Consider the following 18,148-nt stretch of genomic DNA (forward strand, 5'->3'; position numbering starts at 1 on the left):
GAAATGTTGTCATATAATGTTCGAAAAAAAACTTTATTACTTCAAAAACGTGCTTAAAAGCACAAAAAAAAACACAAACATTTTATCTCGTATTTAACGACTTATTTTTGCAACATAATTCAGTGGTTTTTTAAAACAAAACCGCAACATTTGAACTAATTTAATGATTTTTCGGCTTACTTTTTACAAAATTTGGAGAGAAATCCGATCCGATTTAGAAGTCCATTTTAATTTAGCCAAATCTCACACAAAAAAATATAAAGTTGGTTTAAAAATATGCTTAGATGTTGAAAAAGGTACACCTACAAAATAACATTAATAAATAAATAACATTTTCAAACAAATTCAAATTATGTGTTTTTTAAGTTTATTTTTTTGATAAACAACATAATCAATTTCTTGCTTAATATATTAATTTCTGACTGTAAAACGTTTGAAAAAGGCAAAAACTTACGTAGTTATTGTCTTAATTTAGTGTTATTTCAATCAGTTTTAGCAATAGTAAAAGTTTTTAATTTTTAATTATTTTTTAAAAAACTCAGGCTTTTAATTTTTTTAACAATTTTTTTCGACTTTTTGGCTCTAATTCAAAACCAAACTGATCGAATGACACAAGTAAAAATTACATAAGTTTAGTGTTTTTTCAGCCAGTTGTGGCGATAATTAAAAAAATCCTAATTTTTATTTCAAAAACTTGCTTAAACACAGTGAAAATTTTAACACTTAAGTTGATGCATTTTCGGTTTGTTTTTAACAATTTTTTGCGAAATAACTGACAAACGTGCTAAGCACACGAGCCGTTTCATGCAACAAAAATTTTTGCAAAAATCCAAAAGCCAGTTCTGTAGACAATTACCGTTTTACCTTTACATAATTAAAACAGGCAGTCAAGACAGCACAAACGCAACATCCCTTCGCCCCCATTATTCCGATAAATTTGAATCGCGAGTGGTCTTAGCCGAGCTTATGTTCGGCAAGTTGCAGTGCTTTAATTCCGCCCTTTTGAATAATTCACTCACCCCAAAAGCGGAATACCTCTTCGTTCGCCGGTGATCGGACCCTTGATTGAGTAAAACTTCGGACTTGGGTCTGGGGGGTTTTCTCGGTCGTAGTATCACTTTGGTCTCCTCCCGAATATCGTCGTCGAGGAGTTTGCTGTCCGAGGACACGGAAAGTTGGCGTTTGACCCTTTCATGCCCGGACACATTGTACAGTTCTGGGGAAAAAACACACCCCTCAGCATATATCAAAGCAACCCTTGTTAAAAGCCTTTCAACTTTAACAGAGATGGAAAAATCCGCTAAATTGATAAACGCGTCAAGGACCCTTCGGTGCCTTTTTCTAATTGGCTACGTTATGTCGCAAGCTTAGTGCACCCACGTGGAAAAAGGCGCCTTTGCCTTCGCCCTTCGCTGATTTCGAATAATTAAATCTAAGAGGATTTTTAGCGTCGTGTCGTCTGTGGCAAGAGAAAGTATAAAAGAAATTCCATTCAAAGGTTATTATTTATTTGTTGTGACGATGAGGCGTTTTCAAGACGGGAAAAATTCACTCAAATAGCTTCATTAGCGCGAGGCGATGACATGTCGAAATGTTTAGCTCTCGTTTCGTTGGGAGACGAAAGGAATTCATTAAATCTTGTGTGGAAAGACAATGAAATTCATTAACTCTTCGTTTGATCTATTAGTGGAATTAATAGCCTTGGCAAGTTCTTGGAAATAAATTAAACATCGCACGGCACTATACTACGACACGTAATTCAGTTAATTTATACACATACAGAGTATAATTATTATAACTAAGCGCTGATGCGACAAACTGTATAAAGCGAGGCATAATTTTAGTATCTGACGCCGCATTTGCATTGTGTAATCTTTTACACTTTTTTTTCTGGTAGAATTGAATTGGTCAATCTAAAAATTACAATCATTTGTAAAACATTTCAATAATTTCTTATTCAAAAACGCGATGCTTTGGCGAGATTTCGACAAAAATAAACCGAAAAATATAAAAACCAAACAATTTTTGCGATTTAAGAAATTTTTCAGACAAAAAGTCAGTCCTTTCGCAAAATGTGGTAAACCTAGTTGAAGATCCACCAAATGTTGTCGAAAAAAAAAATGTTTTGCAAAAAATAGCTTCAATTAAATGGAAAATGGTATTATTTTTGTGGTTTTGAAGCTTCTGAACAATTTAGTCCAAAAACTTAGTTATTTTGCACAATTATGTCAAAAATTGCGAAATATATTGAAAATGGTCTAATTTTTTAAGAAGTTTTTAGGCTATAATTATATGTAAGTTGTACGTGTAGGTTAAAATTGACATTATTCTTAATTTTTTCGAGCATTTTAGCACGTTTTCAATGAGACATTGTTTTAAAAGTTTCGACAAAAATAAGCCAAATTATTTTTCGTGTTCAAAGGATTCTTAGTTTTGTGGCTTTTAAGGATATTTTAAAAAGATATTAAAATAACAATATGAATGAAAAATACATAAAAAATTAACTAAATCGAGCGAACCTAGCTAAAATAACATCAATTTAGATCTAAATTGACTATTTTTTTGTCAATTTTGTAAATAATCTTGGAAAAAATTATAATATAAACTTTTAGGTGATGTTCTATAAAAACTTTGTGAAGTAATTTGCGTTTTTATTTCCAAATAAGCAACAAAACAGAAATAATCATTGAGTAAAATCTCACAAAAGGCAGAACTTTTACTTCAATACATACCATAGTAACATGGCTTAAAAAAGTAAATGCAACCTCATTTTCGGTCAAATTTTGTAGTTATTCGTCTTATTCTTAATAAAAATGTTATAAACAAGCTAAGTAAAATGAAACAAATAAAATTTCGTTTTATATTTTAGCTTTTACATGAATTTTGACAAAATCAAAAATTATGTCTAATGAGGTGATTTTTTAAAGGTCTGAAGAAGTTTATAAAAAAAAACGTAACTGTTTACTTAAAAAAACAACCTAACCTAAGTAACTAAAACATTTATAAAGTAAAAATAACACTAACTTTGCCTAATTTGCTAAATTTTCGGCAAGTTTTTTATGAAATTTTCGGTAATTTTACTACAACGCTGAAAGAAATTTGGTAAATTTACAATTTATTTAATGATTTTTTGGTCCGTTTTAGCAAAATCTCGCACAGGAAGTTGAGAATTTAATTCAAAAACTTCTTTGAAAACTCGAAAATTTTAACCATTCCATTTTTGGGCAAATTTTAACACTTTTCAATTTTTTGTAATTTTTAAGCGAGTTTTGGCAAGATCTGTGCAAAAGCAAAAAAAGTCCAAGAAAAACCTGAAATTAATTATTATAATTTGGTAGTTTTTCAGCTGTTTATTCGAAGATTTCTCGGAAAAACTTCATACTTATTCTAATCACAAAAACATCATTTTTAGCATAATTTGGTAAATTATTATCGACTTGTATCTTAAGAAATTCTGCCAAATAGATAGTTTTGCCTTCCTAGCTCTCTAGAAGAAGACAAAGATCTTTATTTAATGATTTTCTGATCTGTTTTACAAAAATCTAACACATGAAGCTGAAAATTTAATTCAAAAACTTGATTCAAAAAAGCTCGAGAACTGTCAAACTAATTTTTGCCAAAGTTTTAATACTTTTCGGCGTATTTTTGACGAAATTTTATGTTAAACGATAACTGAGTCAGATCAACAAATAAACATAACTTTCAATTTGATTTTGTGATTTTTATGCGTACTTTGCTAAGATCTTGTAAAATTAGTGGGTTTCCAATTCAATAACGCGCTAAATCGAGCGAAATAAATAGAAATAACATAAAGTTCGATGCAATTTCGTCATTTTCCAGACAGTTTTAGAGACAAAAAACTGCCTTCAATAAGCCAAAAATACAAAGTTTTTTTTATTGCTTAAAGTATCCACAATAAATACTAAAAAATAATAGTTGGACAGAAACCACTATTTGGTACTAAATACGTTGTACATTTCTCTATCCATGCAAAATTTTTTAGAATTTATCTACCCTTCCATTTAGTGAAAATATTAATAAAAAAATCAATACAATTAAAAATGAAACTATGAAACTATTAATTATTCAAACGATGCTTAAATAGGTATTATTTTGAAAAAGAAATTTTCACTATTATGAATTAATTCAAATCAATTAGATCGTATCACCTTCGATCAGGTTTAGGTTTTTGCATAAGAAAAAAAACAAAAAAAAAATCAATTCCACACCGTTAAAAAGTCGTCAAAATCCGTCTCTGAAGTGTACAAAACAATTCAAACATGTCAGTCAAAATTTGCGTCACAATAGCAGCCAACCTATCCCCCTATTAACGAACCCATTGTCCAAAACTATCGATTTTAAACTTTTCCAATTAACAACAACAAAAAAACACCCAGCATTTGCTCCACTTTGGCCTTTTGTAGTGCAATAAACCCCTCGGATACGTATTGTCCCTTACTCAATCACTTGTAATTGGTCGTTAGGTCTCCAAGTCAGGTATTTCCGTATTTTGCAATCGGCGCTACAAGGAAAACATTTCCTTTCATTAAAAGTGTAACAAATTTGTGAATGACGTTATTGAAATCATCAGATAAAGCCCCTCCATTCACGCACAAACATCCGGTCCTATTGACACCCGCATCAGATAAAAGAACACAAAAATAACGTAAATGTTCCATTACCCACCCACGCAACTCCCGGGACTTGACGCCAATCAAAAAAACCTGCTATTGATTTTCGCATCTTGCGATGAATTTTTCGGTTAACTTAAACTGCGCCGTGCGTATGAATATTTAAGCAAAAGCCCGCAATTAAAACATGACGACTCGTGCCCTAATTGGTGCTAAAAGTGCGACGCGATAAGAATAAAACGAATTTTGCGTTTTTACAGTTTTTTGTTTATTCGCATTTAATTTCAAGTCGTTTCGCTCGGCGCAATTAACATTTCAAATTTTATTAGCGAAAGGGGAGCCGAGAATCTTAAAAAGTGCATCTGCATTTGTATCTCCTCCAGCATTCGAACGGTTACTTTTGGTGGATGCGCCGGGCGAAAACTTATTTCCCAACCCTCTGCTATTGATTAACGTGCGTCCACTTGGTGATAATGAAAAATCAATGTCCGATTTGGTGCGGTTGGCTCTCCTCGGAGATTAGTTGCACCTTGTATAGGCCAAATTGGAACAAATCCGGTGCTTATAAATAAAGAAAGTCCGTGCGAAGGAAGGGATTTGGAGGGGTTGAAAGGTGAGTGATTGATGGGCGGTTTTTTTCCCTCAATTCGATAACAAGTTGGAGCAAAATCGTGCAACATTCGCAAAACTTTGATAATTAATAGTTGACGAGTAGTTTGTTCGAATTGTTGTGGAGCGAAGTTTCGCTTTGAATTTGCAAGGCGACAAGACTTGATTATGGAAGATAATTACACGACATTTGATTTTATGGCCCGAGGGAGTTTTGCCGAGATTTCCGATCAGAGTTGATTATGATCGTCAGGTCCTCAAAAAGGATAACAACTCGACGACACATTCAAATCGATTTCCGATTAATTATTTCGGCAAATTTCGTTTTAATCTTACAAGTAAATCGCCGAAATTAATTCGAGATCGACTTTTAATTAAGTTCGGAATTTAAAACCACTCGTCGGCGCCACAACGAACCGTTTTAATTAGACCGAAATCGGAAAAACGCTGACATCGTGTGATGGCGTTATTTAATTTAATTAGAACCGCATTATTCGTTAGCTGAGATAACACCGTTCTCCTTCAAGTTCAAAACAAACACACACGAACTTTATCTTGCTTGCGTTTGTCATAATGTTTTGTTATTTTATTGTTTAATAAAAATATGTAAATACTTGCTCTGGTTTTACGAGATAATGAGAATTTTATCCCTTCCGTTTAATAAATAATATAGGCACAAAAACAGTCCAGGAAAAAAGAAAACATTTTATTTCGCGTTCCGTTTTTACGAACAAAAAATACCAGTCAGTGGAGTTATTTTTATTAACAAAAAACAAAAACACGCTGCTTCCCTAGAATAAAAATACACGATTCTTCTTGCTCGCAAATAACAATGTAAAGAATTTTAAAAATAATGATTAAATGTTTAGAAAAAACGAATCTTGTTTAAGACTTCACTCACACTCTGGCATTTTAATTTTACTTTCAAAGAGAAACTAGACTGAAATTGATTTATCCGAATTATTGAAAAATTAAAGACATAGCAGAAAAAAACAATTAATTCGTAACGACATAACTTAATAGAAACAACCTTTGTTTTAAATATTATTAGTAGTTCGCTTCGTGACATTTTGTGCTAATTAACATAAGAATGGCTACTAACAAACTCGATTTCTGAATTTTTATGACCTGCCACAGTTAGGCAGGTAGGTATACCGTTCTGACCCTAGGACGTGTAATAGTTTTTTCTAGTTAATTTTTAAAAATCCGCTATTCCTTTGCCTGATTCTTAAATTTTTCCAATTAAATTTTCAATCATTACCTCCTGAAAAGTAAAAATTAAATCGCTATTTCAGTGCGTTCCGGAAATATAAGAATTTAATCAGGAATCGTCTTTTTCTAGCCAGGCTGTAATTTTATATAAAAATAGGTACAGAATAAAAGCACTTAAAAACACTTAAAAAAAATTAAGATGTCTCCAAAGCAATTCGTTCATCGAAGAAATACGAGATGAGTTATTTTATTTTATTTCAAAACCTAATAATCACACAGCAACCAGGGTTCCTATTGCATTCTATATTTGTTTCTCTGTGAATGTGATTTTTTTTTAGAATTTTTCAATAATTCCATATAGACAAAATAAATAGTAAATTGCTAAAATTTTTTAAAATTATTTCTAATCATATTCTGAAAAGAACATTGCTTGAATGTTGTTTTGTGAAAGAACTACGTAAAAACGTTGTCACTATCCTAAAAAAAAAGTTTGTTCATTGTGTAAGTCATATTTGATTGTAAGTTAATTCTAATTTGATTAACTTAATTAATCATAAACTTTAAATTTAAAAATAATTAAATGTGAGCTACCCAGTGGATAAACATAATTTTTAAAAATTCTTTTTTGACCAAGACAACATATAAATTATATCGTTGAATTTTTTTGCTATTTCTAATAATATTTGTTTCAGGATATCATTAAAAATAACAAAACATTTCAACGATTAATATTAATTTACGAATGATTAGAAGAAAAATTCAAATGCATTGAGAAAAAAAGTCAAATATTTAACAGTAACCGCTAACTTCAGATTTCAATTATTGGTTTTTAAGATACTCTAAAAATATGCTTTTAGTAGTCTCATTCTGTATATATTATTTGCTTCTTGTCTGCCACTTTATACTTCTGTTTGTTATGTATATTCCGCCTATTACTACAGTCGAACTCTGTTATAACGAACTCGGCTTTTAACGAACACTCGAATACAACGAACAAAATTGAACGTCCCGTTTTAAAGTCCAATATCATAGTTACAAATTGGTTCGGTGTTAACGAACCTCACTTATAACGAACTCTCGCTTTTAACGTCCAATATTTAAACAAAAAATCTGTCATAACGAAGGCACGTGCACCTTTGTTACGTTCTAAGAAACAACCAACATTTCCGATATTGCAGAAAGATTCCAAAACTGATACATACCTCGAAAACACCTAAAATATTAAGTAAAAACAAAAATATGTAACTGAATAAAATATTTGCTAAACTACCATGTGCAAAGCTACGTAATTATGTATATTTTTTAATAAAGTAGAATAACACTTTACGTCCTGTATCTATTTCAAACTTTAGAACTCATTTAACATGAAAACTATTCCATAAGACGACGTTCAGTTAGAACGAATGATCAATTAAAACAAACAAATTTTTCAGTACTTTGGGTGTCCTTTAACTATGTTCCACTGTATTTTTTCCACAAGCATTGGTCAAGTTTTTCTTTTTATTTATTTTCCTTTGCTAAGTTACTTATTCTTATTTTTTTTTAATTTCCGTTCGCTGCTTACAAAAACTATAAAGTACAAAATGTAGCACTGTTTATTAAATTTAAAACAAAACTGTAAAAAAGAGACAGTTTTATTGGATTTACAAAGGAAAAATTGCGAATTTACAATTAGATAAATTTTGTTTTATACCGGGTGCTCAAAAACCGGCGCACCAACTCAATGGAATGTGGTAAAGAATTGCTTACATATAACGGTAAAAATAGTAAAAAAATTCTTTTGATGAACTTTAATTTTTTTAAATTAAAAAACTGCTAAAGTTTGATGGGAAATTTAAAAATAGTTATTCATCGTTGTGTTAGGGAACGATTACTTAGTGTGAAACATAAAAACATTAAAAAATAATGAAAACTGAAGAAGTTAACAAAATAAGTTTGTAGCTCCAAATTTTTTAAAATCTGACTTTAGGAATTTTTTCAAGATTTTTCCCGTGATCTACACATGCTTCTGAACAGCGTACCACTGAGTTGGTGCGCCTGTTTTTGAGCACCCTGTATAGTTCATTCTTATGCCAATATGTGCTTCAAATTTTATATATTTTTTTTAAATTTGTATATTTCCGAAAATTTTACACTTTTCCGCCCCAATTATTTTTCATTTTTTAAAGTAATAATCAGAGAACCTGATTTTCATTATTCACTGCCTTTCGTCCAATAAGAGAATCCTTCAACCCTTTATTTAAAACTGCATTTATTAATGCCAACATACGATTTTCTACAAATTGTTTCGATTTTCCTAAGGTTTCCAGAGAAGCAAAAATTAAAAAATACTCTCTCTTTTTTTTCTAATAAGCCATTTAAAAAATAATGTAATCTAAGGTTTTCGCGAGTTTTATTAGTTACTTGTATTACACGACTCTTGAAAGTTAATTAATTTAACAAATCCATTTTGTGTTATATAGCCTCTTTGTTCCAATACCTCACGTAGCGCCCTGAATCACTAAATCCGGGAAGTTAAAACGCAAACAATAAACGTCGTCATAAATCGGATTTTGCGTAGGTGTAGTTAGGTCATAAGGGCGTTGTTCGTCGCTCGTTATTCACCTAGCTGTCGTCGTACCCTGCTAATTAATGGCGTGTTTATATGACCTGTAATTTAGTATTTATTGGAAATTTAATGAACGCGAGATGAGAGATGTTATTGTTCTCGAAAAATCTCCTGACCCAGATTTTGGTCAATTCGTAGCGATTTAAAGCATCGTCAGGGGTGCGGTTTGTACATTGACCTGAAAAAGCGGCGTCGGCCGGTCTGGCCGCCCCCAGGGGGCGGCGTCGGTGAGTCACCTGCTAATTTAAATCGAGCTCGTGTTTGTTATTATTGTTGTATCCGTTTTTCCCGCTCGGTTTATTACTAAACCTTGATGGGGTGTCGAGTTAAGCGGACAAACGTCGTTTGTTTAACGAATTAGTCCTCTGTGTGTGGCGGGGGAGCAACAGGAGGAAATAAATTAAATTGGTTGTAAAGCGGCCGAAAGAGAGGTGGTGGCGGTGGTGAGAGAACGATGTCGTTACCTTTAACGAGACACTCACCGTATCTAATATCACCTTTGCCGGCAGGTATGTTCCCGTTGGGCTCCAAACGGTCTAGGAACTCGTCGCTGTAGCCGTTGTACGGCAGCTTGCCGTGGTTGTGCTCCTCGGACTCTTCCTTCGAAACCGCTGGAACAAACCACAACAATGAACAAAAAAAGAAACACAAGCAAATTTTCTAATAATTTTGTGCTTAAGGTTGAACTATACAGGGCTCACCGTCCAGGCGGGCGTGCGAATGCACTAATTTGAAACTCAATTTTTAAGAAAAAAAAATACAAAAAACCGCTTTTTTTCAATTGGATGATGTTCCTAGGTTCACTTGTTACCTCACAGATCAGTTCTTATTTCGATTTAAATATTTGTAACCAAGTTATAATGGGGTAAACAGCGTAATAATCTTAATGTTTTTATGGAAAAACCTAGAGTTCAAATGGCATGAAAAAATACAGTATTACAAGTAAGTCATATATAAGACCTATACAAAAAATTATCAAAAAACATAGTACCATTTTTTAATAAAAAAATAAAATGGCCAAAAATTGAGGTTTTTTTCATTTTATTTTTAAATGACACTAACAATTTTTTTCAAATTTATGTATATTGTTGCTAAGGTCCTCAGAAAGTCATCGTTTTTTTTTTTCAAGCAATTTGAACTTACAGTTTTTTTGACAGAACAACAAATTAAATCAACTTTTTAACCCGTTTAAACTCGGTTACAAATACTTAAAATGAAATACAAACTGACCTGTGAGGTAGTGACTGAATTTAGAAACAACATACAATCGTAAAGAAAGCATTTTGTTTATTACTTTTCTTAAAAATCCAATTTTAAATTTTGTGTTCACGCGCTTGCTTGAACAGCTTCTCTTTGGACGGTCTGAGTACAGTTCAACCTTAATCAGCCCATCAAGTTTATATTTCGTTTTATAAGCTTGAAAATTAAAATTTACCATGAAATAGAATAAACATTAAAACATTGAAGTAAGTACAACTATACGACCCCTGAATTAAAATACAAGTATGATTGGTGTCATCGCATGCTTGTTAGTTATTTCGTAAAATTTTAATAAAAACGAATCAAAAATGTATCGCCAAAAATGTTACACTTGCCATTCTGGTGTTAGGTTTTTTGTTTTTTTCAACAAATATCACCAAGAATGGTTTTGAACAAAAGACCCATTTATTTTAGATTAAAACACGCCGAAAAATCACAAAAACTTCGTCAAAAATGAGCAAAAAAATCCATAGTCGAAAAATTTATGTTTTTAAACGAAATTCTCTTTTGTGCCTTTTAACGCAACATGTTGATAAAGATAAAAAAAGCAGAACTTACAAGATTAAGCCGAACATGTAGTTACATTTGTTCAGCAAGTTTTTTTTCAAAAAGTCTTACTAAAATTGCATTAAAAATTACAAAAATTAGTGCAAAATTGGTATTCTTTTGTTTTTTAAGAAAATTTCCTAAGAAAATGATCGAAACTTTATAGAAAAGAATTGGAAATAACAAAATTTGTGGAAAATTGTGTTTTTATTTTTAGCTTTTTTTGTGAAATCTTGCTACATTAGACCGACCAATCACCAATCAATCGAATAAAAATTATATTCACTTGTCTCTTTTTTCTCTCAAAATGTTTAAAAAATATAAGCCAAATAATTAGTGACTTTATTTTACAAAATCACTAAATCCTCTTAGAAATTGCTTTTTCATGTATTTTAATACATTCGTCAGTTAAAAACACGACTATTTCGCAAAATATCATTCAGAATGGGCCGAAAGTGTGTCAAATTAAGCCAAAAACAATGATAAACATGCAATTTTTCGAGAAATGTCGCTTAAACTGACTGAAAAAACTCCAAAGTGACGATATTTTCGCCTGTTTCCATTTAATTGCCTTGGTTCTGAATTAAAGACCCATTTATTTTAAACAAATACACGTCAAAAAATCAATAAAATTTCATTAGAAATAAGTTAAAAACCTCGGTCAAGTGGTGTTCTCAGTTTTTCTGTGAGATCTTGCCAAAACAGATACAAAATTTATTAGAATAAAACAATATTCACAACGTGCAATTATTTCTCAAAATTTTATCAAAAATACTCCAAAGTTATTTAAACCAAACATGTCGTTACTATTGCTTATTTAGGTAAGTTTTCTTAATTTTTCTAAAATTGCCCGAAGAAACATGAAGTTAATAGATCGAAGTAGATGTTATTTTGTAATTTGCTTGATTCGATTTTAGTTTTTGATTCAAATTTTAGATTTTTTGAACGTCTTTAGAACCAACTTTTTGGTATTTTAGTGAGATTTTGGTAGACCAGATCAAGAAAAAAAAATAAACCCAGCCAAAAAAATATATTTTCTATTTCTGTGTATTTTAACAAGTTTGACAAACACAAATTAAGCCAAAAATGATGTTAAATTTGCCTTAATATTACAGTGTTTAAGATTTTTTTCAAGTAAATACCAAATCTGCTTTAAACATCGACACCAAACAAACAAAAAACTTGTTCAAAAATGATGTCTTGAAGCTAAACTTTCGATTTTTGATTAAGATTTTCCACGAACACACCGAAAAATTACCAACTGACAAAACTAAGTCAAACTCTGATTTTATTTGTTCATTTTTTAAGTGTTTAAGCGAGTTTTTTTAGATTAAAATCACATTTTTTTTTGGAAAAACTTTACCGAATTTTCCACAAAATTATTCAGTTTTTGAGCCAGGTATTAATTTGTTGCAGATAATGTAATTGCATGGTTAAAAATAAAAAAACTCAATCTAAATTGGTATTATTTTGTCTATATGCGATCTATCACACGATACATTGGAACATTGTTTATTAAAAAAATTAGTCTTAGATGAAAAACGGCCATAATCTCGAAACGGGGCATAAACGCATAATTTTCAGATTATTAGCAGAACAGCTGAAAAGGCATTTCAACAACAAAAAAAGTAGATCAGATGAAAAATTAAGTTTCCTACACAGAGTTGCAAAAATAGAAAAAGCGTGGCGGAATCCGTTTTTTATTCATTTTTCGTATAATAACAAAGAGAACAGATTTCTAGTGCGCACTCTATTACGAAGAAATTTCAATCTTCCGTCGCTCTAAAAACCAATTTTCTCCCTCCTTTTGCATGATTAACGACATAATCCCCGTTATCGCCCCGTGCACCCCTTCAACATCCAAAACACAACACAAAACTTACAAAAGCAAAACTCCTCTTATATTACAAGCGTCTCGTCGAGTTTCCAACTAATTTCGCGAAAGGAAAGACTGTCACAATTAACGATCTCGTGAGAGAGATCAAAGAAGTATTTCCACGTACAAACGGGCCAAAGATCGAGTTTCGGTCGACGATATAGAGCGTCTTTATCATTCGACGATGCGCTTATGCCCGGATCGATATAGGGGTCACAGTACTCGGGCATCAGACTCCGGGTGCTAACCCGGAGACGGCATGTAGGTCACCGGAGTTGGGCGGGAGGTGCACTTTGCGAAATTAAAATTCGGCAATTAGGCCGATTATTAATTTCAGTTTAGTGCAGCAAAAAAAACGCCGATTCCGGTTTGTCACGTCCAACTTTTTCGGCTTCCCCTCACCAAACTCAATTTAGCACGCGTTTCCCCACAATTTAAAAAGTACACACTAATATTTCAGAGTCGGGGCGAGTTTGTGCATCAGACAGACAGCGAAGGTTGATTTTATATAAGGGGACACGACACTTACATCCCGGAAAATATAAACGGAATCGTTGGCGGAATCCTGAGGGAGTGCGATACTAAACGAACATCCAGGTGGAAGGAAAAAAATCATCCCGATATGTCAGTGTCTCCCAGTCTATTCTTATCTCGCTTTCTGTGCTGCATTATTAAAAACGTCCGAAGAAGGAACAAAATAAATTCTGAAACACCCTTGCGAGAGGGCGCCTCTTAATTTCCGCTTTTATTTATTTCTTTTTTGCAAACTTTTTAACATTGAGATGTATCCATTAGACCCTTTTCAAACCGCGACATTCACAAATCGTCCACATAATTGAATCCTCGCTTAAAAGCGATCCGGCACGACTTCACTTTAAAAACCTCCTTAAAAACACGTCGATGTTAAAAAATAAAAAACCGACTTTTACGTGTCGATGACTGTTTCATCGTCCACGGCTCGAGTTTTATTTGCAGATTGCAGCTTACGTGATCCAAGCTTGCAGCAGGGAATTTGCAGAAATATTGCGACAAGTACGTGACTTTAATGTTTGCCAGTGGATCATTGTGGCCAAAACTACACAGAGAAATGCATTTCCGAGAGCATTTCGTTAGCTTAAGTACAGTGGAACCTCGAATATCCGGGCCCTTCATGAGCAAAGCCAAGCTGGATAATTGAATCAACTACTAGTATAATTACGTTAGTAAAAGCTGAGAATTTATTTTTATGGTCTATCTAATTTAAATGTCACCTTTATTTATGTGCTGATTCGAAAGATAGTTTCACTGTTACTGGTTTTCTTTGTGGAAGCAGATTCCAATTTCTTTTAGTCGATGGTTCTATAGCAACTAGTAAATTTGATTACGGAATTCCTTCCAAAGTGATTTTCGTTGAGTCTTATTTTTTTTCAGATTCTTAAAACTACTACCTTTGTTGTTTCCTTTTGTGTGAAGAAATTAAAAAAGCTTGCAAACGGAAGAATTAAGAAAATTTAGAAAAAAGAAGAAAAACACATAATCAAGGTTCTACTGTATCTGAACTTACACAGGATGCATTAATTTATACAGAAAGTTAGTAAAGTACGTTATTGGTCATTAATTGTTAAAATGTTTAAATAAATTTCTACAAAATTCATCCAGAATATTTTTTTAATGGTAGGCGCAACAAAATTTTTATTTAGTGCCTGATTTCAAAAGTAAATAAAGTTTTAAACGTAGTAGAAGCTGATGCTTTTAAAATTTTTAAATTTCTTTTATTAAGAGTATGGCTTAGCAAAATTTTGCAGGTAGATAGAGAATGATAAAACGAATCGATTAAGTAAAATTTTGGTACATCAAAAATGCATGGTTTTCTCAAGAAATCGTTCCGAACTTAAGGTCCCACATTTTGAAAATCGCTGAATTAGAATGATAAAAAATTAGCGTGTACTTTAAAATTATTGACTAAACAGCAAAGGTAAATCAACTTCTTGATTCATTCCGTAATTATTTTATTTCAATTTGTGTTTTGTTATTGAATTTTACAAAGCAAAAACAAAAAGAAATTATGATGGCAAATTCACATACAAAACATTGCTAACCCATTTCCTAACACCCTGTATACTTTGGGTCATATTCAACTTGCTTATTTAAAATTGAGACCCAATATTACACGTGTATTGTGTAATATTAATAAGTAATAAAATAATTACGACCCTTACAAGAAATTTTTTGAAAAAATATTAAAGTTGATAAAATCTAGTTGCTAAAGTTTTCTTTTATTTTATCACCCTTTAGATAAAAAATTAATTAATAGATCGAACTATATAAGGTGTCTCAGAAATGTGCTACAAACTACAAACAATTTTTTGCATATTTGTATGAACCTTTTAATACTTTTTAAACTAAACGGTTATTTGTCTATTTTTGTTTTTGATAGTTTTACATTTTTGACGGAAACATTTTTTTAAAATTATCGCTACTCCAAAACTAAGAAAAAAAAATTAAACAGAGTTATTTTCAATATTTTAAAAAGTTGAAGTCGAGAGGTTAAAAGGAATTACGAAGTTTCTTGAAAAGATTTTTATATTGTCTTTCTAAAAATATGTGCAGTTAAGTGTTTCTTAGTGATTACAAATAAAATGTTTAACTTTAAACATTAAAAAAATCCCACTACTGCTTTAGTATTCGAAAAATGAAACTTTCAGTCAATAAAAACGTTTAGACCATTGACCATAATTCGTCCTTGATTGAAATTGATATTTCATTTAATTTTTTAAAAATATTCAACTTTTAACTAACTTCTTCAATTTTTGCGTTTCTGTTGCAATATACTAAACAACTAGCACAACTTTAATTTTTTTCTTTAAAGTGGTGAAAACCCGACTCCAGTATTTTTAGTTTTTGTATAATCCATAAAAAACGTGTTTTCGTCAAAAAAAAAAGAATATAAATTCGAGTAAGTACTTCAAAAGCGCAGAGAAAATCCAATAAAAGTTTAGGTCAAAATTATCGTAAGTATTAAAAGTTATGACAAAACTGCAATAAAAATACAAGGTGTCTCATTTATTAAAAAACATGGAAACACTCAAAAAGTCAAATTAATTCTATTAACTGTGTATAATTTTTTTAAATGTTTTAATATTTAGCGTCAATGATGTCGCTGTGACATCCTGTATTCTCTGTGTGGCATCGCAATTGATTCACTGAAAGAAATTCCCCCAATTTGGGGGCCGCCACTCATTGTTTCAAACAAAAGCCTTGAAATATCATGAAAGTGACTGAGGATAATTCAGTGCTTAATTTTCTCAGACATCTATTTCGATGGGGTGACCCTCGAAAACTTTCACTCGTCGACTTTCAGACAAAAGCTTCGAGAAACAACAATACGACCGGAGAAAATCCCAAATCCGTGCTTATTGTTCAAAACGAAACGACATTTGTTCGACTCGGTGAAACATAATCATATTTCGTGAAGATGCTGTTTTAACCCACTCATGACAGCAAAATTTGTTTAGGTCGTAATGAGGCGCATGAGTAATGGACAAACAACAGTCAAGGAGAAGATTTATGGCGGAAGTAATAAACGTCACAATAATTTCGTTGACGTCGCTTGATATAAATGTCGCAAAAAGTGGAAAAAACGCCCTGGACCCTCCAAATCCTGGTTTCGCCAGACAATGCCCCACCAGGGCTTATTCCCAATTACGCAAAGCCATCTCCATAATCACCAATTTGCATTGCTAAACGCCTCGCCTGAACGAATTTATCCTTGCAGGACCTGTAATTGAAACAGCGAAACATCCTGTCTTGATACAACTAACCAGCATCGATATTTCATCTCAAAGTCCGGTCATTTATCTCTAGTCGAGGAGCCACTTCGTGGCCGTATCATTGTCACAAGTTATTTCTCAAAAATGCAGGATTTAATTTAGGTGACGAATCAATCTCGGCGATTAATTCCAACACGTAATTAATCCGACAACCCACAATGCTCAATCAAGCCGATAGACGGTGCACTTTCGAGTAAATTATTACGAGATGAGAGCTGAGATTTGCAACTAATCCGAGATAATGGAGACGGAATTGTGATTTTTTTACATTTTTAAGCGTCCAGGACAAGTTTTATTACAGTCTATTCTCTTCATACTTTGAATTATTCAACAGGGTTTCCCATTACGCCAAGTGTTATGCAAAATACATAAGTGCATATTTTAGAGGGTGGGAGGGAATTGGATCTCGGTGGTCGGCTCAAATTTCTCTCATTAATTACTCTAAATAATATACAGAGTGAGTTTAACGCATCAAATTCATATCTCTGTTATGGGTCGTTTTTAAATAAAATACTCGAAAATGTCGTTTTTATTTTTATAAATGCTACATTTTGACACCATAACCACATCTATGACGTCATTTGAGTAATGACATCATTTTTAATTTCATTAAATGGGTATTCACATTTTTTTTGATAGTACGCTTTTGTTTTTGTGATAATAAAAAAAAGATAACACAAATTAAAAAAAGATAAAAGAAGAGATCTCTTTCTCACTAATCTATTGTACTCAAATATTATCTTAGATACGGTAACCATAAAGCTACTCATAATTTCCTTGGGAGTTATAGGAGAGAATTATAAATCCTTAATTCCCTCTAACAGTTTTCTTCAATTATACAACTCATTCCTTCTTGTGGATTGTCTCAGATTTTGCTGGAACGAAAACTAAACGTGTTTTTTCGGTTTTGTTTAACTCATTTTTATAAAGCGACAAATTTTTTACAAAAAATTGTGAATACATACTGTCAAATACGAATGCCAAAAAACAGACAAAATAATATTATTTTTTTTTAGAAATCTACTTTAGTAAAAAATATTTACCTATCACGGGAATTATTAGGGTTATTGGTCACCCTACTATTCCTCGGGCCTATTGGCCCTCTGGATAGTAAATTCGTTGCTCATTAAGACCTTTATAATTCCACTGGTATACCAGAATGATTCTTTTAAGGCCAAGAGAAAAAAAAACTTTTTAACTTTTACTCTAGCTAGCGGTTTAAAATTTTGTATACGATCCAAATCGACCATTCTGTGTTCAACTAAATTATTATCAAAATGGCTGAGCTTCCGGAACTACGAGAAAATTACGCCAACTTTGAAATTTTAAAAAGTAACCACACACTTTTAAATTCACCTTTTCAAACTAAGTAAAATTTGCCAAGTAGTAGGCACTTATCTGTCATAGTTTTTGATATTATGTTAGTTTTTTAGTTAAAATTTTCATTTGTAAAAGTTAAAATATAATAGTCCTTAAACCCTTTGCATTAAGTAAAAAGATTTTTATCCAATCGATAATAAAAGGTGCCAACGGCCTTCAAAAATTTTCAAATGTCAAAATAGCGATAACTCAGTTTTTTACATCGACATTTATGGTG

General features: G+C 31.9%; 1 protein-coding gene across 4 annotated transcripts in view; it reads right to left on the reverse strand.

Moving 5' to 3' along the window:
• Eip63E (Ecdysone-induced protein 63E) overlaps positions 1–18,148 on the reverse strand; it is an 84,433-nt gene that overhangs the window by 16,116 nt on the left and 50,169 nt on the right. For all 4 annotated transcript variants that reach the window (XM_064357401.1, XM_008193178.3, XM_008193179.3 and 1 more), the window contains 2 exons: positions 9,543–9,671; positions 1,020–1,216 (listed from right to left, as the gene is read on the reverse strand). In XM_064357401.1, coding sequence (XP_064213471.1) covers positions 1,020–1,216; positions 9,543–9,671 — 326 coding nt within the window. The remainder of the gene's footprint in view (positions 1–1,019; positions 1,217–9,542; positions 9,672–18,148) is intronic.

This window comes from Tribolium castaneum, chromosome 1 (genome assembly GCF_031307605.1).
Source record: "Tribolium castaneum strain GA2 chromosome 1, icTriCast1.1, whole genome shotgun sequence".
NCBI classification, from domain to species: domain Eukaryota; kingdom Metazoa; phylum Arthropoda; class Insecta; order Coleoptera; family Tenebrionidae; genus Tribolium; species Tribolium castaneum.